This window comes from Syngnathus typhle, linkage group LG16, assembly GCF_033458585.1.
Source record: "Syngnathus typhle isolate RoL2023-S1 ecotype Sweden linkage group LG16, RoL_Styp_1.0, whole genome shotgun sequence".
NCBI classification, from domain to species: Eukaryota; Metazoa; Chordata; class Actinopteri; order Syngnathiformes; family Syngnathidae; genus Syngnathus; species Syngnathus typhle.
This window is the reverse complement of record NC_083753.1, coordinates 8,694,835-8,720,728: the sequence shown is the minus strand read 5'-3', so window position 1 is coordinate 8,720,728 and position 25,894 is coordinate 8,694,835. Positions and strand designations below refer to the sequence as shown.

General features: G+C 45.5%; 1 protein-coding gene across 1 annotated transcript; it reads left to right on the top strand.

Annotated features, from left to right (window-relative positions):
• Positions 1 to 1,617: 1,617 nt before the first annotated feature.
• Positions 1,618 to 25,166, top strand: msrab (methionine sulfoxide reductase Ab). Its single transcript, XM_061301067.1, has 7 exons — positions 1,618 to 1,689; positions 6,190 to 6,309; positions 8,828 to 8,896; positions 8,983 to 9,102; positions 10,839 to 10,943; positions 19,102 to 19,208; positions 24,574 to 25,166. Exons 1-7 carry the CDS (start codon positions 1,644 to 1,646, stop codon positions 24,745 to 24,747), a joined length of 741 nt encoding a protein of 246 aa, XP_061157051.1. The 5' UTR covers positions 1,618 to 1,643; the 3' UTR covers positions 24,748 to 25,166.
• Positions 25,167 to 25,894: the final 728 nt, after the last annotated feature.

The following is a 25,894-nucleotide window of genomic DNA, read 5'->3' as shown; positions in this document are numbered from 1 at the left end:
ACGTTTACATGTGGTCAATATTTGGATTAAGGCCAAAATTCCAATTTCTGAAACATTCGGAATGACCCATTTAACATGATTTACTTCTGCATTTGAATAACCCGATAGAAACAAACATGATTTCAAACATGTGAAATTTGAATGCACCATATGTGAACACATGAGGTTCAGTAAATGAGAACATCGTCGTCTAAGGTCCACCGTACGAGATTATTCTTAGTTTACTTTCGAGAACACAAGTTTGACATCATGAGGATTGTTTGAGGATTCGTGAGAACGGCTTAGATGATAAAATGAGGTTTTGTTTGAGAACTCATGAGGTTCACGAGTATGCGAGGATTCGCACGCAGGAAGAAGGCGGCGGCTCGGAGCAGAGCCGGGTCGGGACGAATAGAGCGCAGGCTTCGTCCCCACTCGGGTAATCCGATGGAGAGATTAGCAAACAGGCAGCATTTGGGCGGGATTATGGAGTCATTAGAGAGGACTGGTGCTCCAGAGCCTCGCTCATGTGTTAATATGGCTTTGCACGTCTGCACAGATTGTCTTCCGTCGGCTGATGAATACTCTCACAATATTAAAACGGGCCTCACCTCTATGTTTGTGTACCATAAGCGATCATTTTAAGCAGAATCGGTTTTATTGGTCAATGCTGCAACACACAAGTTGTTTTTTTTAATGGTAGTTGCAGTACTACAGTAAGATACAAAAATATTAGTTTGATGTGTACACAAATGTACAGAGTTAAATAAAAAAACATATTTAAAAATGTTCATTGCAACTTGGTAATGTCTTTTTAAGTGATTAAAACTAAATTCCCTATTTCAGTCGAAAGCGGTACAAGATAAATAAGTGAATACAATATTATTCTCATCCCCACCGTAATATATTTAAATATGACTCAAATTGCAATCCATATTTTGTCGTCGCTTTATTCCCATCTGTCCACCTCAAATATTTTCCACTCCATTAAAAATCACTGCACTGGATTAATATGTGACATATTTCATATGAAACACATTTGCTCTATGCAATCAAATCTGCAGCACTTTTAATACAATAAAAGAAATAATATTGAGTCGTTTGAACCTGCGCAGATGAAATCGCTATGGAGCGTGATTGGGGGCGATGCGGCCTACATGACGATGACGAGCGGGTTTAATCGGGATCAGGAAGTGCATGCGTGTGTGTGTGTGTGTGTGCGTATGTGTGTGTGCGGGGAATTACCACAGTCTGTTACATCGGTTTCTTCTATTTGCTGTTTAAATATTACTGCAAGTATTGGTGGGCTGTTCTGTTCATTGACAGCTGATCAATGCATGTTTGCGTGTGTGTGTGGTTTTGTGTGTGTGTGTGTCGCAAGTGTCGATGTCCTCCAAGGGAGCGCAATATAACTCCCACACTCCAAATAAAATTGTCACCTTTGGAGAACCTTTCTGCAACTTTCCTTTAAGCACGCAGACTTCAAAAAACAAAATCAACCGCGTTCTCCCCCCAAATTGACAAAAATCCCGCCGCCTCTGCGCAAACCGTGCCCCACTTCCCTTTTCACCATCCCCCCCAAAGCCTTCCTCCCTTTTTTTTTTTGTCAAATAAATTGCTGTGTGACCTACTTCCCGTTTTTGCACCGTTCTTCTCATGTTCACATGTTATTGTTTGACACACGACTGATTCGCTTTGGGGCGGCGTACGGTAGGGAGAAAGAAAACATAAAAATGATGATACAAATGTAAAAAAAAAAGAAAAAAGTGAAGAAATTATACAGCACTGCGTGTTACCCCATTTGACCTTTTTTGCAAAAATACAATAGTAGACCGTATGTTTGCCGCTTTTTAAAATGATAAATACTCTGCTTTTGAGTCTTTAATTGTACTCGAGATGAAACTACATGGCTGACATATCCTGTGATGAACAATAACGTTCATAGAATGTCATGCAGGCAAATCAATTTTGCAGCCTAGTTAAGCAGAAAGCACTGCGCTTTTTTTTTCTTTTTTTTTTTTGCTAATATGCGTGACTAATTTATCGACTCGCAATGCAGTTTTGGAACTTTGTTAAATTGAGCAACGCTGTGCCCTTAAAGTCAAGAATGGTTGTTTATATACGTTCATTTTCATATATGTCCTAGTTTCTGTAGTAGTGTTAGGTTCACTGGAGGTTTACCGTATGAGTTGATTGTACGATAACTTACCGTATGAGGTTTACGCAATTAGATCATTTGAGATTCATCCAGAACATATTAATGAGATGATAGTAATTATGAAAAGAGCCACATTAATTGGATGACAAAGAAGTCGACTGTTTTCCCTCCCACAACGGCGCAAACAGCCCTTTGTAGTTGCGCGTGTGAGCTTTACTACACAGAAACGATGAGTTCAGTGTGTTGTCAAATGCGCTACATAAATAAAGTTGCATTGTACTGTATGGCAAGCCTCAGGTAATGAGAGAACTACGAGCAGAAGCTAACTAACTGCTAACTGGCTGCCGGTTGCCTGTTTTGTCATTTCTTACTGCCATGGTTTTGAAAAAAATATAATGCTGATTTTATGTTCTGCAGTCGTTCACAACCTTTGTGAGAATTATGAATGTTTCCAGTGCATGAGCAATTGTTTAACGCGCCGCCACATCACGGCAGTCCACTTCCTGTCACAGCGCTAAGAGCGGCCGGGCTAAGCCACTCTTGGCCTACATACGAGCCTAAAACAGCAGATTAGGGAACTGTCCTTCTAATCCCATGCACCAGGGCATGTGCCACTGTCGCCATGCAGTCAGCAACCAATCGGCTTGCCGCGACAGTCACTCTAGCCCCGCCTCCTCCAATCCATAACATCTCTTTTTTTTTTGTGGGCATATCTCTATCAAAATAACAGCACACTGAGATTAACACCCTCCCCGCCCCTCCTCCTACCAGTTTGAACCACCTGGCTTCCCCTTTGCACTCCCTCACCTAAAGCACCAGTCCTGAGATTAGGGTTAATCTGGACCTTGTGTCATCCCGCATCCATCCACGCATCCAGCCATCCCGCAGCAACCCCCACACGGCTCCCTCTTTACCAAAGAGGCTTTGCTTTTCAAATCCTTTATGCCTCCATCCTCCCCTTGCGGTGTCTTTTGCGCCAACTTTTCCCTCCCGCCGCAGCCAATCGGCGAGGCGAGATTCGTGTCCCCGAGCTACGCTGCGAAAGACACGCGAGCGAACTGATTCATTGTTTCCGCTGCTTTCAATGCGTTCTCAATTGGCCGCCGCTGCTGCCGCCGCTGTGAAAAGTGGGTTGCATGCAGCGGTGGATGGTGGCTTCACGTACAATGGAGGGGCTTTTAAGTGATTTAAATGGAAGTCTGGAGGAGTCATCCCCTCCAAAAAAAAATCGCCCATTAAGACAGCCGGGTCCTCGCTCAATCTCAGCCCTCGGGGTCAAAATGAAGGTTCGGCAATGGTGGCGTCAGCAAACATATTGTTCCCCTGCGTCCTTTTCATCCGTTTGGCTTTGTCTCAGCACATAAATGGCATCTTCACCCCCAAGCAAAGTCTCTTCAGGAATAATAATGATAAAAAGAAAGATGGTGGGACGGAGATTTAGCAAAAGATGTAGGCCAGAAATAGTTGGTAAATGGAGGAGGGGGTTGTAGGGAACGAAAACCCTCTAGCGTTGGTAAAATGCTTGAATGAGAAAAAGACTGCAGACCTTCATAAAAATGTAAAGCATGCATTCACTGCTCCCTTGGCTTTATGTGGCTGAGGTTTTTGGGTTCACGTCAATGTGGACGTTCTGAGGCTGATGTCACTTTTTAGCAGAAAATATTGTCGATTAATCGGAGTTATTACAATTGCTTAAAAATCCAATTTTATCGCAGGGGCATGACAAATGAAGTCTTGAATGTACGATTAGGACAATAATCCAACTTTTGTCACGTGGCCTAGGTATGACTCCAAATTTGTCACGTCGTTGCTTTTTGAATCCGCACGACCCCCCCCCCCCCCTCGTGGAGCGTGACGCTACTTTTAACCAACCGTGGCAGAGCAATCAAAGCCTTTTGTTTTTCACACCGTCCCACCTGCTCGCCGCCACGTCGGAGGGCTCTTTTGAAGCTACGCAAGGCGGCGTGATTTATATTCTAATTAGTGCAAAGTGAGACTCAAGCAACGCTGCGATTACACGCCCAAAAATGCTCATTAGACTTGCGAGTCACACAGTTGCTTCCAAACAAACAAACCGCTACGTTCGCTCTTCACGAACGACAACATGGCGGCCGGCGTGCCGAGTTCACAATGCAGCGCGCTGCCTGTGTTTATTCATTTCCAGGTCACTTGATAATCTCTTTGATACTTAAAGCACATCTGCACATCGCTCTGCTCTCGTTGGCTCACAATGAAACAGCTGCAAGCTGGCGTACGCATTAAATCCTGCGGCACAACACGCACACACAACGCACAAGCCTACACAGGCATGTACACACACACACACACACACACACAAGTGCCCGTTAGAGGGCATGAGCAGAATGGTATATATACAAACACACACACGCAAGTGAATTCTTTGATAACCGTAGTCATTTACAACATGCGCTGTCGCCGTATTGAGGGAATGTTTTGGTGCTGCTGTTTTGGTTAGCAACGGAGCTGCTACCGAATGTATCGACGATTGATGTTTTTTGCAATCAAGCAGGTCACAACGATAATGCTATGCATTGTTTTGCTGTAGTCTGTTGCACACGATGATGCCGCAGACAACCAGGCATTGTTTGTTGGTGTTTGCGTTTCTTACACCCCCCCCTGCTACCTTTTTTCCTCCTTCTCCCGACACCGCAATCATCCTGCATCAACAGGCAGGTGAACCTTGTCTCTTGGTTCATCTCTTTCTCTATTTCCTGCGCTCTTTCTTTCTGCCCCCCGCCCCGTCCTCACTCTTTGCTCCATTTTCATACGTGCGCTCGCACTCCCCTCGTGTCGGGGTAATTACCTGGCATTTGCATTGCAAAGTCGCCCATGCCGCCCTCAGCTCCTCCGCAGGTGATTGAGCTTCATTTCCCCGCCAGATAAGAGAGCCAGGAAGAGAGGGAGTTAAAAAAAGGAGAGATAGGGAATTGCAGCAGGCTGTGATGTTATTCTGGCCCGCGGTACATGTGCGGAAACAACACCCTGACTTTTCGTCACTTGTGGAGCGTACAGGATGAAGCATTAGCCGCCCACACTTATCATCCTTATTACCATCATATTGCTCGACTGAAATCATACAGGCCCTCAGTCGTGGACTTTCATTTTATGCATTTTTCAAGATCATGACGCAGACAATCAGTGTGATAATCAGTTAGTTTCTTTCAGCGCTAAATATTTCCTAGCCGTAATGACGACATGAGCCCGAAGGCAACCGATGGAAAATTCTCCGGATCTCACATTTGCTGAGTCATCAACTTGCTTGATATTGACTGACTCTAGTATGTTTGTCATTGGATTAGCTTAATTTTGAAGTACAATTATCTGAGAGTTCAAATATAATAAATGGGCTCCAACAATTCCTGACCAATAATGGTAGCATCCCTTGCTAGCATCCTTTGCCGGTATTAACCATCACGTCTCAAAGCAAATAAATGACGGTAATTGTTGAATTAAAGTAACACGCGTTTTGAAAATGTTACAAAGTGTCAACATCATTATCTGCGATGGGTTGGTTCGAAGTTGGCTGTCGCTGCATGACGTAGCAACGCTACATTGAATCAAACATAACCGGCTAAATGGTTTGTTTACAGACCATTTACTGTATTTGCATTATTCGGGATCCCGCCTACATTTATTTTGCATGCGCTTTAACAAGCTATTATTCTCCCTTTCTGGATTAACGCCTTCGAAACAACAACAAAAAAATCCACAGCAGCAGGCCGCGGTCCAACCTGCGAAGAGGCCTCTGAGTGCCGCCGAATGGCTCGAGCTCATTTGCATGCACGCCACCGCCGATATTTATTTAAATTTAATTTCATTCCCGCACGCGGTGTGGCGTAGGCTTTTGTGCCAGAGTCATATTAACCCCTTGACTCGTTATTATGCGGTGCACGACGTAGCCCACGCGCCATGAATATTCATATCCGTGGCGCTTTCCAGCGGCCGCCCTCGCCCCCAACGCCCTCCTCCCCACCCTCATGCTATAGCTGCGCTCAAGTGTGCCACGCTCAGCCATTTGTCTCTCCCTGCAGTCTCGCTACCAGCTCCACTACATCTGTGTCCGCTGAGGCTTGAGAACATGTCAGATAAGACGCAGATGCCGAGCAGGGAGTGCGCCCTCGCCGGACGACAGGAGAAAATGGCTGTCGCAGGTAATTAATGTCATGTCAAGGTGAGGTCGTGGTGGTGGTGGTGGATTTTGTTGTGCCTCAACTTTGGCAGAAATAATGACCAGACACTTAAATGTGCTGCTGGTATGTGTTCACTATAAACGATCATGGGAAACATGGGAGTGGGCGCTACGATGCAAAAAAATAAAATAAAAAATAGGCTTCCTGACTTCCCACAAAAATTATGATTTATTCTTAGAATCAAACGTGTTGCGGTGTGTGAAACGCTGGCGTTCCTCGTCATCACCTGCCTTTCTTCTCGCCAAAGTGCATCACGGGACGATGGTTCCAGAGGGCCCATCTGGGCATTACTCGCATGAAGGCTCCGCCCCGTCATACGTTCCCGCGCCGTCTGTCCGAGCAGCTCGGAGACGCCGCATGGCGCAAATCTGTTCCACCCTCTTTTCACGGCAGGGGCATCTTAGTTTATTTGAGTGCGGCCCTGGTGGGAGTTGTTTGCAAGCACGCTCAATTATCGCTTTCTGTACATATGCACCCCCCCCCCCCCGTCTTTAAAATAAAGACCCCTTCTATTGAAGATGTTCATTTGCTCTCCTCCTCCCTTCCTTGACTCGCGAGCGTCTTTCCTATGTACTCGCTAACCTTGGCGCAAACGATCCAGCAGATTGCTACATGGTAGGGGCACACCAGGTTGGGCTCCAACTCTCAACCAAACTCTCCCTAGATGAGCCAATTCAGTCCTGCGCCATCCAACTAATAGCCCATATTTATTGTGACCACTTCTGACGCAACCCTGCTCTCTGAAATTCTGGAAAGCAGACAATAGCGGTTCTCAAAGTCAAAAAAACTTCACTAGACACGGAGTTTGACAAATGAGCCACAACAGCAAGCCGCAGCTACATTGTTTTGTTCATTTGGCTGTTCCCAGTCTTGCCGCCCCTCCCCTTGTTACCCCTATTCCGCCTCACCCCCCTTCCCATCCTCCCATGCAGCAGACGGTAGTTGGCACCAGTATAAAGCTTCAGCCTCCTCCGACGACTCGTGCCTAGTTCGCTGCCAACCTGCGAGAAGCTGGGAAGGGCTAAGAGGGACTGGATTTTTCGTTCTTGGGGGAGGTATGGGGGGGGGTGGACAAAACGAGCAGCCTGGAAATCAACCTTGCCGTCACCGTTTTTGGCATTATCATGATATCACAAAATGGAAAAAAAATACTGGTCATTGTTTTGCCCTGGACCGCCGGTCGCCATCTGATATTTTGATTCGGCACAAACTGTTTAACGGCAACAACCGATGACCTACAAGTTTCACGGTTTTTGGATAGCCTTAAAAACAAAAGCACAGAAAAAAAAATAATTCCAAGTGGAAAAAAAAAAATCGAGCTAATTTCTAAAAAAAACAAAACTTTTTGTATTAGGAATGCATAACACACATATGATTTGGAAGACAGCCTGGACCTCATCCAGCCTCTCTTTCCGAGGGAAGGGGGGAACACCCCCACTTGCAAAAGCTGCTGTGAGAACAATCAGATTGCGTGCTTGCGTTAGGTAAAAAAGGGGAAGGTATGACGGCAAAGGCGTGCAAATTGAAGATGCTGAACATCTGGCTGAAGCGAAAACAGGGCGGCTTGCAAACAGCTCTATTTAGCAGCATTTTTTTTTTTCTCCAGTGTCATCACTTTGCCGCTTGTTAGATTTGCATTAGTGGGCTTGTTACGTTCACCGAGAACATAAAGCAGAAGGCTCCAGCTTGTGTTTTGATCACATTTTATTGTTGCAAAATGTTTTAGTTGGGCTAACTTAAGTTTCTGTGTGCACGGTACTGCCACCTACAGAATTGGAGGGGAATTGCATGACCCAAAACACTCAAACGAGCATACGAATGTTTTCTTTAGTTATCCAATATACAAAATATCCCAATATATATATATTTTTTTCAGTCTCTTGGGACTACTAGACTGGACAAAAAAATCAGTTGTTAAGCTTTGAGTAATCTCCTCATCTGAAATGTAGTGCGCAGTAATCACAGGTCTTTGGCCCACTGTTACAGGATAAAAACATCCACAAAAGGAACTATCTTATCTTTTTCCATTCAACTTTTAATTCAGGTCATTGCCATCACGTCTCTGTAAGCAGCTCGAGAGTTATCTGGCGTTGACCTTGGAGCAAGTGTCCATTATTGGTGTGTGCCTAAGCTCTTAGTGCACCCATTGGCCTGTTTATCTGCCGACTATTAGTGGTTGCCGTACCAACCGGGCCTCGCTTAGCGGAGATTTACACGCTAAGTCACCTCAGTCTTCTTATCCGAGTCTAATCCCACTCGCACATCTGCGGACTGCGCCGCCATCACATGCGCTCCTACTTTGCGCGCACTGACTTTTTTTAGCGCGCTAATTCCATGTAGCGCCATTAGCCAAGCGCCAGACCTGTTCAGCCCTCCTCGGCAGTTGCCGATGGCCTTTTGCATGCAAAGTGTTGTTTGTGAAGTGGAAAGCTTTTGTTAATTGTTCCCTCTATCTTTCCACACTTGTTTCCCAACGCAGACAAGCATGCAGTCAACCAGAACACCACCGTGGAGCCTTTTCCTCAAGGCATGGGCACGATCATGTTTGGTAAATGCTTCAATCACATTTCTCCACGCTCAGTAATCGCCCGCAAGATTGAACGGCGTCACAGCAAGACCGATGTTTACGTGCAGGTATGGGTTGTTTCTGGGGTGCCGAGAGGCTTTTTTGGAGAGTTTCTGGGGTCTTCTCCACCCAGGTGGGCTTTGCCGGCGGCTTCACACCCAACCCCACCTACGAAGAAGTCTGCTCAGGTAAAAGCTAACCCTTGATGTTTTGCCACTGATGACTTTCAAGCGCAATTTCTTGTGAGGAATGCAACGGCGAGACGCTTCATCATTTTTTGATCTGTCGTTTGGCATGATGCGCCAGAAAAAGTCCCACAGTCGGACTCGTTATAACTCTCGCGTCTGCTCTCCGCCTTCCCTTCATCTTGCAGGCAAACTCGGAATGCACCGCTCCAGATGGGCTGCGTATACCCCCTCCCCCCCTCCCTTCTACCATCCCCACCCACCCATGACCTACTTGTACGGATCGGCTGCGTTCTGCGCTGTACTGCGGCGTTTCTCTGCATAGGTTAGCGCGTACGAAGCGCCATCACCATTCCCCGAGACTGCCATTTGGCACCAGCTGAAATCTCAAAGCCCTCAAACATGCCCGTTACCTGTGTGTGCGTGCGTGTGCTTCCTCATCAAGATTCTAATAGATCCATGTAGGGCATTGATATATAATTCAAATGAAGATGTCTGGCTCTGTTTGGTACGCTTTAATTATGAACTCCTCGCACGTTCCGAAAGGCGCGACTGCGGCGTCCCGACGGCGGGTGAAGTGGGATCGGACACGGAAAGGACGGAGAAGGCGCTTTGAGCTTTTGGCTGGCAGACTTTGAGCGAAAGCCTTTCAAGGGATTGTGCGTCAGCTATAGGATGGAGCTGGTTGACAGCTCGAGCTTGAGGGGGAGGGCGGGAATAAACTTTCTGACGGGAAAGAACATCCAAAGTAAAGAACGTCTAGAAGAGAAGGTGCAGGCGTCGCTCCAGTGGCCGTGACGGAGCGGAACGACGGCCGCGGTGAAGAGCTGTCAACACAACACGGTCGGAACGGTCAGAGAGAAGGACGGGACTGATGGTAGCCGCGAGTAAAAGCTACATAAGGATTAAAGGGCAGACTGAAAAATGGTAATGTGACAAAAGAGGTTAAGTCGTTGTCAGGGAGCAATATTAGATACACCCTTTGAAAAATTTTCCTCTGTCACCAGTTTAATTTAATGCCAGAAAATAAACAAGAAGTCGGCCATTTTGGATCTGCAGGGGAAAATGAACATGAAGTCGGCCATTTTGGGTCTGCAAGAGAAATTGTCCAAATGAGCCCCAATTGGAAAACGGATGAATAAATCACAACATTTAATATATATTTATTATTTATTACAATTACAAGCATTGAAATTTCAATCAGGATTGAGAACACAGTTGTGCTCACAGTTGCAACGAAAATAAAAGAACAGAGGAGTTCAAGACGGAGTTCAAGACTTTGACAGTTTGAAGGGAGTTAAAAACAAAGTTTTGACTACAGGGGGTTGAGAGGACAGGATACTTTGTCAAAGTCACTGCAGCATCCGTCCCGACGCGTGCTTCCCTCGAGGCGTTTTTTCGCACCTGCCTCGTACAGTTGGCTCAGATTGAACGCTTCATTTAGCCCCTCGGTGAAGTTTGTTTGGACAGGTGTGAATGCACAACCGATCAAAACAACTGCATGGAGAACATGTTGAAGAGTGATGCTGATGGTGACAAAAAAAATAAAACGTTTACAGTGTACTGGTTTGCTTTTTACGTGGTTTGGGACCGTGAGATCGATGCACATGAAGCTGAGCCTTAATTGTTAAATTGATTTTTTTGGTATCGATTAATCGGCGAAAGAATCACCGGATGAATCAATTATTCAAATAATGATTAGATGCAGGTCTAAATTCGATGTGTGCTTTGTCCTGCAGGTCTGACAGGACACACTGAAGTGGTGAGGGTGGTCTTTTCTCCTGAAGAAATAAGTCTGGAGGAGCTGCTGAAACTCTTCTGGGAGAACCACGATCCGACACAAGGTAGAAGGGCTCGCACGCACACACTCCCCCACCCCAAATAAAAAAAATTTAAAAAATGCAAAGCACACTAGGGGCATCCCAAAGGGGACACGGGCAGCGTATTGGAGCAGAAGGATGATGCCCAGACGTGTACGTTCTGGTGGGGGTCCTGTGGGTGGATGTCAATGGCAGACAGTGTTAATGCGTCTGACATCCAGCCATCCATGGAGAGATGTCAGTGTGGTGCGTGATGCCCCCCACCCCTCCAAATATCATATATACATGACATACGAGCCAACATTTAAAATATAAATACAGTCGTACCTTAACTAACCTTTCAAATGATGTTAGATTGCCATTTATTTCTTACAGTCACCAAAATCACACCCCATATTTAATAAATTATAATATTGTAAAATAGAATAATAAACCTGGTTAAAATAGAAATAAACTGGTTTTAAAGAGTGAAATTAAACCAGATTAGCAGTTGTTCCTTTGCAAGTGCTTTTCATTTTGTATTTGAGTTTTGACTGTTTTTTCCCATTAAAATAAATGGCAAAGATTTCTGATTAGGATGAACATGTTAATGAGTTTAAATAATTTCATATTGCCTGTCTACATGTAGTTCTCTGTTTTATTTTTACTTCGACAGTTTTTCCATTGATGTTACTCTTCTATCGTGCCGTTGCAAAAATAATTATATTAATTTTTGGGCAGTAAGTTTGGTTAAAAACTTTGTCCTGCTCACTGGAAGGGATATAAGAAAGAAAATGGACTGGGAGAGCGTTGGATGAGGAAGAGGAGGGAAAGAGCTACTCTGCTCACTCACATGGAATGGAAAGGCGAAGCGAAAAAGAGGCTGGGGGTAGGACGCAAGCTGGGAGGGGGCTGAATCAAAGATTTATAGGCATGCTTGTCACCACACACGCACACAAGAGCATGCACACACACACCACATGTACTCGGTGACATTACTTTAGTTCATGCCGTCATGTTTTGCGTCCGTCATGATTGCACTTACATATTCAGTATGACCCAAATACAGCCACGCATCAACTCCGGAACAAACTAAAGCGGATAAAGGTCTTTTATTGTCAGGATGTGCGTTTTTTATTGCCTGGTTACATTTGCTCCTGAGTGATTAAAATGATTAATCATAGAAAAAACAGTGGCCTAGGATGGGCCATTCAGGGAAGCAAGAGGCAAAACCGGCCATTACGGAGAAGTGGTTCGGTTTGTTCAAGTCATTGGTCGAGAAACACACACTTACATTAGAACCTACTTGAGATAATTAAAACTTGACTTGGTAGTTTAATTTCACACTTCAGCCACTCAACTACACTATTTGTATATACAAAATTAAAATTGATCTCAATGAGAAATTTCAAAATCGGACATTAGTCGGCGACATGGTGAATGTAAAATGACGTTCGTATTTTTCTGCGTCACGCAATCAAGGATGAGAAGGGGGGGGGGGCTGAAGGGGTTGTCAAGGTCATCCCAAAACAGCGGCGCTACATTGGAGCTGTAGCTTGTTTTGTGTGTCGACTCCGTGGGCAAAGACGCACCAAGGGGGCCGTGCTGATGTAGTCATGCGTTTCCCCTGACTCACAGCCTTGCCTTCCTCTCATGTTTTATTTAGGGCCGGCGCCATTTATTGTCCATGCGCTCCAATCCACAGTAAAGAACGTCACATTTTTTCGTATATATTCTTTGACTTCCCGAGTACACCATTGAGGCCTCACATTCATCCACCCCACCACCACCGATTTGAGGTTAAAAAAAAAACAAAAAAACTCCTCTGATTTGACAAATGTGGCGTGATGTGGCCCGCTGGCTGTGCCTTCACGCGTGCTTAAGCTCCAATTTATTCCGTCCACTTTATAGTGATGCACTCGGAAGAGAATAGCAGAGTGGAGGAAGTTCATCACTTGTACATACAAAGTCAGGAGTTTGTGATTTTGGGGCTGGAGGGGGGGTAGCCCACCCTCACTCACTTTGTCGTCGGCTGGCACGTACGGATGCATGTTCCGCCTGTTTCGATATTGTGCGCCGCTCCGCTTTGCCTCGGTTCAAAGGGGTTTAGTCCCGACAACGTGATGTCGGGGCTCGCGTCGTCTCCGCCAATCCCGGCCCGGATAGCAACATTAGCAGCCAATCAGAAACTTCCAGCAGCCATTGCCGTGTGCCCTCTTTCCATATTCAGCAACGCTAGTCTCAATCCGCTGGCTTCTCTGGGATGTTGCATAAAGACGACCCCCCTTCGCGCCCCCCCCCCCTCTTATTCCACCAACCTACCAAAAGAATCAAAGCTCCCTTATGTCTCGTGTTATGACGACGCTTCAATAATGCAACCTCACACATGAGCGCACGGTGACAAACTCATAAAAGTGACATCGGTGTGTCAAAGTGCATCGGCGGCGGAGGCAGGAAACACCGTTTGATATTTGCGATGGCAAGTCACCCAACTTATTCCCACTTTAATTGCTCATAGTTCATAAGAAGGCCTTGATTTAAAAAAAAATAAATCCCCTCAATGTTTTCCCCCGTGGAACATCTTTTCGAGCTGCTCCAACATTTCTCATCCCCCTTTGCGCTAAGCTCCACAATCAGCTTATTATTCCCCTAACCCAACCAAACATGCTCCAATTCTACTTTTTTTTTTTTTTAAACGCATATCTCCAATCCTCCATTCCCATCGCACCCTTGTCTTACCTGCCCCTTCCCCTTCCTTCATTGCAGCGGGCCCACAAGGCAAACGAGTGAGCGAACGAACGAAAGAACGTGCGGCCCGGCCCGTCAGCAGAGCGGCGCGGTTGAGTCGACGGCTCCCCGAGGCCATCCGCTCGCCACATAAACACTCTCGCATCCCTTCGCTCTTCTTTTATCTCTTAGTCACTTTCTCCTCCCAGCTCCCCACCCCCCCCCCAACATCATCCCTGCGCTTCCTCGGCTCCCCTCCTCCACACCCGCCGCTGTTCATCTTAACAAGCGAGGCCTTTTCCCCTCCTCTTTGTCTCCTTTTCTTCGTCTTCCCTCCATCCTCGCTCTTTTCTGAGGCCATGTACTATTTATGATATGACTTACTGATGCTGCGTCAGTGAAGGTGCATTCACCGTTCTTGATCTTTGATCGTGCGCGCACATACGTGCCCACTTTGACCGATAAATAAAACAAGATTTGTTTCGACGAGGTTTTGTTTCTTCGCAAATACACGCGGAAGCTAATCCACTGGTTTGGCAACGTATTATAGTTTAGACTCTCCGATTTGTTTGCAAGCAGCCTGCCAATGTGAACATGAAGCAATCTGGAGCAAATGTGTATTTCATCTTTCATGTTTCATGAGCATCATTTAGTTGTGGAGCTAGATAAAAATTGCAGATCCAAATTGTTTTATTGCAAGAATATTTTTGTTTTCCTTAGGTTCTTTGTGAATAATGCATAAATACCAGTAAGAATTTTATACTCATGCCCGAGGGTTAATCTTCAGGGTGTCAGCATATCTTTAAAAATTCAAATTTCCAAAATAAAGTCCTTAATTATCCTTAGAATTTACTTTACCCGCCATTCAAAACGTTGTCCAATAGTGTTGAAATAATAAAAAAAAAAATATATATAATACATCTAGCTGTGATCCTAGTAAAGCTGTTTCAAATGTTTTTTTATTCTACACAAAAACACTATTTTAAAAAACAGTGTGATTTGATTTGGTCCTAATCCAAATTATGTTTCAGTTTTAGAGGGCTACAATTCCAAGTTATCCATTAGAACTTATTTCAAGCATCCCAACTGCCAAGTCTGGGCTTCAGATGATGCACTTTTTTTTTATTATTTTTTTTATTTTATCAAAACAAATGCAACAAACCCATATTGGCTATTATTGCGGCAAGAAAAGGATCCAATCCCAAAATAGAAACCAATCACCCCATCTGCTAAGTCATACTTGGTGGCCGTTGTCCCGGACAAATGAGCATGAATATTCCCCAATAATCATATCTTCACCCCAGCTGGCTGCGACACACGCCAATTCCCTTTTGGGGGTCCCCCCCCGTGTTGCCCTGAATCACCACATTGCCTCAATTTAGGGGACTCTTCCCCCACCTTCTTTAAAAAAAAAAAAAAAAGAAAACCCCATAGGAGATCACCTTGAACTTTGACCCTGACCCTTGCCATCCCCACACTACCCCCACATGGCGTGCTCATTACCAGGTGTCACTTATTACACGCTTGACGGCTGTAATTTATGGAGATTGCCCGGCACGTGTGTGTGTGTGGGTGTGTGTGTTCACTTCTATATGTCCTTTTGGTTCTGTTAAACTTATAAAGACATCTGTTTGGAAGTAGACAAACAACAACAGCAGAAAAGGTCTCATTAGAGCACCGTTTATGACACCTTGCAGCAAAAAGAACAGATAAGGATAGAAGATATGTGTTTTCGTGAGAAAATCGAAAAAAATGCTTCAATTAGCAGTAAGCTCCACGCTTTCTATGCCCTTGAAGAAAACAGAAACATCAGTGGCCTTGGTTGGTGGAAAACTAGTGATAATTGTATCCCATCGGAATACATTAATACTTTGGATTGGGTCCACCGCATATATATATTTGGGAGGGGGAGGGCGGTTGGGCCGTAATTTTGCTCAAATCGCCAAATCCAAATCAGCCGTGGTTAAGTGCGGCAAAGATATTGCAGCATTTCATCGTTATCTCTTACAGTATTGATACCGGGATGTTTTTTATTCATTCTGTTTTGTGGTTCCGAACAATACGCATTATGCTAGTTTGGGTCCGCAAACTAACGATGGTAAGAAAGCAATTGTGAACCGTCACGTTTGAGAGCCTCCGTCTTGGAAACTACACGCAAGGAACAACAGTGATCATGATGTGGACGTACACTTGGTTCTCCCATCCCACACACCGACACACACACACACTAGACGCCATTTCTCCAGCTTAGCCTCACGTGACTATTTGGCTTCAAATATTGTCACCCATTCGCCTCCTCTTAAAGAGAGGCTGCACGTGCAAATGCGCATGTTTGTGTGTGTTTATGTGTGTGTGTGTTTGTGTGCATCCACCGGGGATGCTCTCACTATCCCAAACTCTGCCTCTGTCTCCAGCGCATCAGCGGCGGCTTACATAAGAAGAGGGCAAAAATAGCAGCTGAGAGAGAAGGGCGAGAGAGGGAGAGAGAGAGAGCTGTGTTGGCACGCACACGCAGTCGTAGCGGGACCGCAGGGCACAGCACAACCTACTAGCACGAACGCACCACCATAAAAGAACTAACAACAACAAAACACAAGAGAGTCATCGAGCATTTGTCCCCATCATTTATTTGGATTGCACCAGAGTGCAAATGATGGCGGAATAGAATCTGTTTTTATTAGTCCCTCAATGGGGAAAACTGCTTTTACAGCAGCAAAGTGGCCGGGAGCAGCACACAAGGATCATATTAAAGAATCAAAAATGAATGACTATGTGTACATTTACAACGGCGTGCATTCATTTAAAAAATTTTGACTAAACAAAAAAAGTTTCATCAAGAGTTTTTTGAGAAACACACAAAAAATACATAGACACATTCCTGCAATCTAGTTTTTCTACACTTTGACAGAGAGGTCACAAAAACAACACCAATTTTTTTTTATGGAACAAAGTTTAGAGCAGAAAATATACTTGGCACACTTATCTCCAAAGAAATAGAAAAATAAATCAATAAAGAAGTTTAAAAAAAAAACTAGATGTAACTTTACAACTGCTATATTTTCTTTTGTAGCCTTGCAAAAAGCAGTTCAAAATAAAATAATCAGCAAAATATAAACATAATGGCATGTGAACACAACCTGCAAGTATTAGACTTGTTGGGATTTGGTCCCGCTCCAACAACCATTGATCACTTTACACAACCCGGTTGTGACTCTTTGTTACGACACTAAATGTGACATCAAGCTTAGATTTTTCCATCAGGCCTCTTTTTGCTCTTGTGTTTTATTACGTCATATTTTTCAAGTGCTGCTACCGGGGTCACCTCAGTTAAGCTCCCCGGGTGATTGATCACATTGATTCCTAATCCCACCAATGAGATGTTTATTGAGTACCATGCAATGTTAAGCTAACATTTGTTGTTTAGGCAGTTGTGTATACCTAAAAGAAAAATAAATGCAAGGTAAGCACGATTGAAATTGGACAGATGAATTGATTTTAAAAAAATAAAATAAAAAATGGAGGCGAGTAGTGCAGGTGACCCAGCGATGGGCCTCTCGCACGCCGGAAAAAAAACCAAACAGCGCCGGCCGGCTTTAACTTCTCTTGACGGCCGTTACATAAGGCGCGTTTTTAATTCGCCTCATTTACAGTCTTCTCGTGTTCGACTTCCGTGCGAACGCTGGACGGCCCGCTTGGAAATCCAGAGGCAGGAGTAGGCCGGAGGGACGCTACGTGGCGAGATGAGGCTAATACCCGCTCCGGCACTTGTTAGCGGATGAAGGCTCGTTACGTAAAAATACAACGGTGGTGGGTAGGGGAGGGGGGGGAATGAAAGAGGGTCGAAGCAGCAGCAGCTGAGGAGTCTCTGGAAGAAAGGCGCACCCTGCGAATGCATCAACGAGGCGGCCTCGCACTTGATCCCCCCCTCTGCTCTTTTTGGTTCAAACGTGCACATGCTTTAAAGTGTCGGCTGGAAATGAGCGGGGGGCGCGGAGGGGTTCGCAAGATTAAAAAGCCTCTGAAGAAAAGAGCGAAGGACGAGGATAAACAATGAGAACCATCTTGCCGAGCCGTTGCTACCAATCCCAGGTTCAAACGACGTCTGTCTGATTCTTTATTCCGTTTGTCCGTCAACCGTTTAAAAGGAGGCCACTTTGGAACGCTCTTGTTTTCAGCACCGTTAATTAATATTTCTACGGGGTGGAGGTCAGCGACCCCCGTGAGGCGGTGCGCCGTTTGCATGAGTGGGCGCGTGTGACCCCGGGAGCCCCTCCCCTTTTTTGGTTCAACCCCCCCATTACCCCATGCTTTCAAGAAGCAAGACTCTCATGCATAATGCAGAGATACAGGGAGGCTCTCATTAATAATTACTGCTGCCTTTGACGGATGGTGAAAATAACGAAGGGGGCTGTTAAAAATGGAGAAAGCGCATGAGAGATGGTTGGGTTGTTTTTTTTGGGAGGGGAGGGCTTGTGTTTGTTGCCGTTGTGTTTCTTTGAGGACTCAATTCTTTTGGGATTGGTTCTGGAGTTGGAATAATCAAAAGCGAGGCTGGTGCTGTGAGTGGGCGGAGCTAACCGCGAGCCGCTTTGATTGGAGAGTAACCGCGCTGATGATTGAATAAAACAGAATCAGGCTTTTTAAATTCTGGTTTTGATAGGAAAGGTAGGAGTGGAATTATTGCTATCCCACTTGAAACTTATTGAAATACAGTTGATAAAACTGAATTACATTTGTGTATCCAACCAGAACTTTACTTTACAAAATTCATCTTAATGCTAACACACAATGGTAAACACCAAAAGCATATATTCTTATTTCTTTATTTATTGTACTGCCTCCAGCATTGTGCTGCTATTGCTATAGTGAGGCTCGCTAATATAAAAAGTTATCAATTTAGGTGGCAGTGAAGGCTGATTTTTTTATTTTTTTTGTTAGTGTTGCGTTATCATTATAAAGCAGGTACGTCATTGTGATTATTGATTCTCTCGTGATTCTTCTATCCAAAGTTTGGTTATGGATAAAAATATTGTAGCTGCTGTCACAGTTGAACAATGAAGGTAGACAGTAAAGATGCGCGAAAAAAAGAATGATATGGAGGAGAGTGAAGAGTGCGAAATAAAGCGCCAAGGCTTTCACGGACGTCAAAGGCGCTCAGTTGCGTCGCTTCTGAAGAGCCCGCAAGTCGTGGCAGCTCTTTGGCCTCCTTATCCGCGTACTTTGCTTCGGTCCTCCAGAAACACTCTGATGTAAAGCTGATGAAAATGTTGACGTGCAGAGACGACAAAGAAAATGAAAGCGCAGCCGCCCACACCAGCAAAATGCCGCAAATGCCGAAAGTGATCACCGAAAAACGTTTGGCTCGGCCGATTCAAGATGCGGGATGATGACATAATTGTGAAAATTGCTTTTAGATGCAAATGCCGACGAGATGATTGTGGCACTTATGCTAGCTATTGTGTTTCCGTGTACGCAGGTATGAAGCAGCACGCCGACGTCGGGACTCAGTACCGTTCGGTCATTTACACTTCCAGCGCCGTTCAGCAGGAGCTTGCTCTCAACAGCAAAGTGGCCTACCAAAAGGTATGCAGACGATACAAAATAATGGTGCTGACGGGATTTGAGTCGTGTTGGATTCGATTAGCTTCACTTTCAGTTTGTATTGATTTTAAATCATTTTTTTTAGTTGAGCTGAAAATTGCCGGGTCAAAGGTCATTTCCGTATTCTCCCACCCAACGTTTTCGAGGCACCATCTCCAAGCAATCATAGATTACTGATATCGATTTTAAACGTTTTTTTTTTTTTACTCTTTTCAATAAAACGTCAACTAAATGATGCATCGTCACTGCTCAAATGAAGTCGCACTTTACTTTGAATATGGAGCTGTTGTGCTCCCATTGAGCAAATTTTGCCAGGTTTCAAGTGTGCTTGTGCAGCGGCAAAAACGTTGGCCCGTTTGTTTGAATAACAATGGAGTGGCTTGCCTTTGGAGTGGCGACCTCTCCGACTCGGACGCCGTTCAGTTAAGCAAAGCCACCTGTGTTTTGTATATCACATCTACATCCTCGCCCTCATTCTGAAAGAACACAAGAGAGGGGGGCATAGGTCATCGGAGCGGCACACTTCGGGCTGGCCCCCCCTCCCTTTTGTTCTCTCCATCCATCTGTCCATCGGGTCCATCTTTCCGTTGATCCACCCACCGGCTTGACGTAAAAGCCATTCAGCCGTAATCAGTGGGGAGCGAATTATGACCGTCCTTTTAACTCCGGGGTCAGCCGTCACAGGCCAAGGGCTTTGTTGGAAGGGGGGGGGGGGGGGGGTGCATGATCCCAACCTTGGCCTTGGGCAGGGGTCAGAGGTGAGAGAGGGGTTGCAGCTGAGACCGGGGCAGTGGGCGGTGATTGAAAGCAAATTAATAGAGGAAGGATCAGAGTGACGACCTATCAGCTGATGGGGATGCCCCCCCGGAAATCAGCTGATCGTGAACCATTCCTCAAAAACTAGTTTGACTATCAGTTATTTGGATTTTATTGGAATTTATTTTTCCATCCATCAAATACTTCCTCTTTTTAATTATGTAAACAAAAAATTAACACCTGATATCACCTACTTACAATATGATGCATTTTCAGCCGTACCACCCAGGTCTAGTAGGAGTAAAAATAAAAATAAAAATTTTGGTCGTCCCTCCAAATTCTGGATTTTTACATGTATCCCCTACACTTTGAAATCCAAAGTACTGCTCGTAGTGTATATGCGACAAAAAGGCTCTTCGTATGGAGCGTCTCGTCTTGTCAGCTCCCCAGTTGATGTCTGGGATTCTCTAACCCAGTTCGCAAAACACACATTTACAAACATCTGACAGCCTTTTCCATCCGCCAGCGACGTCGACGACGCTGCTGACGCCGGCGATCTGTCAGGGACTTCAGTTTTCGACCGGCGCTCCGCCGGGAACGCAAATCCGACGCGCGCGCAAGTAAAATGGCCGACTTGCCGCATTAGCGCCTCCCGCCCGCCCTCGTTTCCAAAATGGCACCGAGCGACTAAAAACGAAAAGGCCGTCCGCTTTCTTGTCGAAAAAATAAAAAAGCAAGCGCGCGTTCGATGGGGCGACAAGCCCGAGTGGGTGAGGCCAGAGATAAGACAGGCGTGGCAAAAAACAAAAATCCAGACACACACACACACACATGCAGACATACATTTGGCTCATACCCTTCCAGCCCAATGAATAATTAACCCATATGAAAAGTCTCTTCTGCAGGGCTTTCAGTTTCTTAACTTCAGCATTGGGGTTGGGTGGAGGGGGGGGTGGAAAGCTTGTTTAAGTACCAGAGTGGGGGAGGGGAGAAGCGGGTTCTTCTATAATGAAATTTGAAATTTGCAGAACATCAAAGGCTTCTGGAGCCAAGCGCAAAGGCGGAGCGCCCCCCCCCCCCTTCCTCTCCCCACCCACACTTGCGTCGCACCCCCTTTTCCAGCTTTCCTCCCTTATACCCATCCTCACCCCGTCTTCACCCCCCAGGCCCGAGGAGAGGAACGATACGATGGGTTGATTTGGAGGAGGGCAGGGTGGTGGCATGAAGCCGCCACCGTCGTGTGTGTGTGTGGGTGAACAAACAATAGGTTTTATCCAGCCAACCTGCACATTGCGCGTGTGTGCACGAGGCCTCGAAGGGGTGAGTGTATCCTCCGATAAGGCAACTTAATAAGCTTGAAAGATAGAAAGGAGGTGGTGGGGGTTCGGATTGGGGTTTTCGAGGGCGGGGGGGGGTTTGAAATGGCGCATAATGTCTGCGTGAGTGTTTCAGCCGCGCAAGGTCACATGGAGACTTGTTTCGAAAGTTCTCACGTTTGTTAAACACGAGAGCTAAAAGGGGGCGACGGGATCGTAAGTGTTTATTTCAATTTTCTTCTCCTGTATTCGTACGTGATTGCGGCGGCAGCTTCACAAAATGTAGGCACGTATGCTTGACCCACACTGTAAAAGCAAGGGAGTAAATATACACACATAAGCATACACACACACACAAGGGTAGAATTTCATGTTCTACTTTTCTTACCAGCAAGCAATGCGACAGACTTTTTTTTTTTTCCTTCCTCTCCCGCTCGTGCTTTGCTTCACAATAATCTAAAACCTTTCCCCTTTTCGACCTCGTTTAATTGTGGTCACCGATTGAAAATTAAAAAAATTGAGGGGACTGCTGAGGTGTCTCAGTCAAATATTTGTTTCATTCTTTTCTCTTCAATTATTTTTTTATTTCCTTTTTAGGATGATTTTATTTATTTAATGAGCTGCAGTACAAACCTATTAAACCCTATGTGGAAAAAGCAACATTTAAAAAAAAATCTTAATTTTAGAATTATGGATATAGTTGCTAAAATAATCGTCCCTTCCAAATGTAATTTAAAAAAACAACAGCAGCCAAGCGGTCCCTATCGCGGTGAACCCAAAAGAAATATGCGACGTCGCAGTAAGCGTCTGCGTCGGGATTAGACTGAGGCGTGATTACATAAATCGGCAAATTGAGGTCATATCCGTCTTCAAATGTCTTCGCCATGAGTCATCGGGTGTCACAAAGTCGATGTCAAAGTGTGGCCGCCGGCCTTATGAAGGCGGGCGGAAAGGGAGGTCGGGTTGGGGGGGGGGGGGTCTGCAGCACAGTGGGGTGTAGGACCCGAGTACATTGGCACTCTCTCTCCGCATCCTCCGCCCTCTCTCGGGGTGTCACGTCCTATTTGTGTTGCAGGGGTCTGTGGTAGTGGTGGAAGGGGGGTTCGAGCTCTCACCGCCGTTCGCATTCTCTTTTGCTTGGCTGGAGAGCGCCGAGAACTCCGTAGCACAAAGCGGCGCTCGGAACGAGGGGGAACACGGGTAGAAATACATCCGTTCGGTCGTGTCCTTGACAGGGAAGCCTTTCCGACAGGCACGAAGGAGGCTGACTGGGCCGGGGCGAGATCGGAAACACAGGCACGGTCGCACATACACACGACCCAACTATTAATCAAATTTAAATGCGATCTTCAAAGGCTGCAATTTGAACAAAAAAAAAATTCTGCTCCAATAGACCTGAAGTTTTTGGGGGGGTCAATCAGAGTGCTAGGTGTGTATCCGTTTTGAAGGTGTGTACACTTTTGCAACCACATCATTTAATTTATATTTCACCTTTCAAAGATTTTTTTAATGCTCACAACCATTTTGAAATCATTTACCTTGTTCTTATTTTTGTCGGAAAACATGCCATTTGAACAGGGGTGTGTAGACTTTTTATATCCTGTATTAGGCCGCAGGGCACATATAAACAGATTCACTCACTTCTATTGACTTTTTAAGATGAAGGCTTTCTTTGGTCTCATCATTTGGCCTTTTTCTCAGTCCCCAGAAACTCTCAAAAGACATTTGTTACTCTTTATTTGCCAGCGTGTGCGCTTTATTTTTTCGTGACGAGCAGTTTAACGTGCATTCTTTGATACAGATACACAGTGATGACAAGTCAGAAGCACTTAAGCAGATTTACAAGCTAAGTTTTTGTGCAAATCATTGCAAATATTCATTATTAACAGTCTCTGCATCCAGTACACATATGTGGATGTTGTATTTTGTTTTCATCCAATCAGATTTCAACCTTTCGATGAGGGCATGAGAATCTTTATGCCTCTGATTGTCTTTGTCGGTTGGGGACCCCGAAATGGATCTTGACATTTTCCGTCCATGTTCATTTCACATTCTTGAGGTCCCAACTTATCACAGATGTGACATTAACGTACACACTATTATGCGTCTGTCAGGCAAAGATCTCGACGTCTCGTTCGCACGCAATGTTTCGCTGCCGCTGCAATGGAGCGAGAGAAGCCACGTCAGGTTAGCCACGGTGGCGTGACGTCCTGCATTCTGATTTATAGATCTAAAATGGCTGCCGTGTTGTGACTGCTGTAGGATGGAGCATGAAGGAAGCTAGGTGAAGGCGGGGGGGGGGAGCGGTTGATGTAGCTTGGATGTTGCAAGCCCCCCACCCTCCTGCCCTGAAGGGTTCCCTACCACAGTAGTTCAGTGGTGATGAGTGGTTAATTAGGCCACGGCGAGCATAGCGGCGTTTATGCTAGCATGCTGTTTAATGTAGCACATGCTGCTGTGTCACGCCGTTAAAAATGCTAAACGCGCGTCTCTTCTGATATTTCGTGCGCTGGGATTTGGCTAGCGGTCGCCCCCGCGGGGGGATTAGAGCCTTCACATTGTAGCAGGCAGCTGCCGAGGACTTGGAGGTCAGCTGCTGCTTCAGCCTCTCTGCAGGGTGCACCGCTTTGGATTTGGAGAATCCTCTGCGGAAGTGGCTCGCATATCAAGTACCACGCTGCCCCCTTGTGGACAACATTAGACGGCAACTACCTTCATGCCTGTGCAATTTGTTTGAGGGTCTGTTGAGCATTGAACTGATTAATCGGATAGCCCAGAAGACCAAGTTCGTCACATTCAAAGATTTCCTGATGTGTGAAGACCTCGATTCGGGCTACCTGTTGTTGTCTTTCCGTCTTGATCCGTAGACGCCTGGAAGTGACGATTATACGACGGAAAAACTCACACGGCCCTTTTTAGTGAGACCATAAAAGCGTTTGAAGCTTCCTCTCAAGGTGTTTAGGAAAGTGTAAGCACCAACGTGCGTCACAACAAAGAGAGCCGATGATGCCTCGTCCCGCGGCGAGGAAACCACTGCACTAGAAAGAGAACCATTTTCCTTTCGTCTGTCACTCAGCGCAAACTTTTTGCTGCCCTTGATGACATGGAATGAAAGTGATGTAGGTATCAAACAGAATTTAACATTTGTATAGGTTCGTGGGAATTTAGAGGTAATTCGTAATTTTATCAATACATTTAGCATCTTTAGCACAATTCAAAACGGTGCCAGTCAATACATTTGATCCATTTTATTCCTACCTTTGTTTTATCCACAGGAGCTGGAGGCAAAGGGCATGGGCACCATCACGACTGAAATCAAGGAGTTGCAGCAGTTCTACTACGCCGAGGACTACCATCAGCAGTACCTGAAGAAAAAACCTCAAGGTTATTGCGGCCTCAAAGGCACTGGGATTTCCTGCCCCATCCGAGCGGGCAAAGATGAGGTGTAAGGAACGCTACAGATGATTTAAGGTTAATTCCCTCGTGATTGAGGTCTAGAATGAAACTGCCAATTCTGAACTTAGGCTGATTTTTATTTCCCTTTTTTGAGGTCGTAAGATGCATTTAAATTTTATTTCCTTGACAAGAAAGCTTTTTTCCTGAGAGCAGTTGACATGCAGTAACCGCCTTACTCCACACGATGGCGACATATGTTTGACATTCACTCTTAAGAACCAGATGGCGTGGATAATTGATATCTTAATTGTATTTTAATAGAAATGATATTAGTCTGTTTTCAATAGAGCAATAATGTAGTCATGATTGATTACTTCGTCTCGGGGAGTAGCTATAAGACATCACAATAACTGAAATACCGCCATGGTTCACTATTATTATTTACATAAATCAAAATTTGCAAATGACACAATTATGTCTCTGTTGTCGAGGTGAATTCCATCCGGCTGTGCAATTCTCGTCACCCGCGCTGCCTCGTTTAATTTAGTGCAATGAGTCAACAGAGTCCGGCTCGGTGCAGCACTGAGTAGCATGTCCGCCTCACAGTTAGGAGGGTGCGGGTTCGATTCCACCTCCGGCCCTCCCTGTGTGGAGTTTGCATGTTCTCCCCGGGCCCGCGTGGGTTTTTTCCGGGCACTCCGGTTTCCTCCCACATCCCAAAAACATGCTTGGTAGGCTGATTGGAGACTCCAAATTGTCCCTAGCTGCGAGTGCGAATGGTTGTTTGTCTCTGTGTGCCCTGCGATTGGCTGGCAACCAGTTCAGGGTGTCCCCCACCTGCTGCCCGATGACGGCTGGGATAGGCTCCAGCACGCCCGCGACCCCCGTGGGGAATAAGCGGTTGAGAAAATGGATGGATGGATGGATGGATGGATGGATGGATGGATGGATGGATGGATGGATGGATGGATGGATGGATGGATGGATGGAGTCACCAGAGCAAACATTCACACTGTGTACCGCATCAAGTACGAAATATCTTCTCATTCAAATGAACACACGCATTATTGTCACGTATGTACATTTAAACAAATCATCCCCGCAGTCTGGTTAAAAATGAAAATCACACACAGATCGTATCACCAAATAAGCCTTTTGGTCAGCCGCAGTTTTGTTTGGCACTACTCTCGTATTTCCCCC

What these genes read in the sequence shown, in the direction of transcription:
- msrab (XM_061301067.1), top strand. Translation starts at nt 1,644, where the DNA reads ATGTTATTGTTTGACACACGACTGATTCGCTTTGGGGCGGCGTACG. An exon ending in TCGCTTTGGGGCGGCGTACG is followed by an intron (nt 1,690 to 6,189) that starts GTAGGGAGAAAG and finishes CTCTCCCTGCAG; the next exon opens with TCTCGCTACCAGCTCCACTA. An exon ending in GGAGAAAATGGCTGTCGCAG is followed by an intron (nt 6,310 to 8,827) that starts GTAATTAATGTC and finishes TTCCCAACGCAG; the next exon opens with ACAAGCATGCAGTCAACCAG.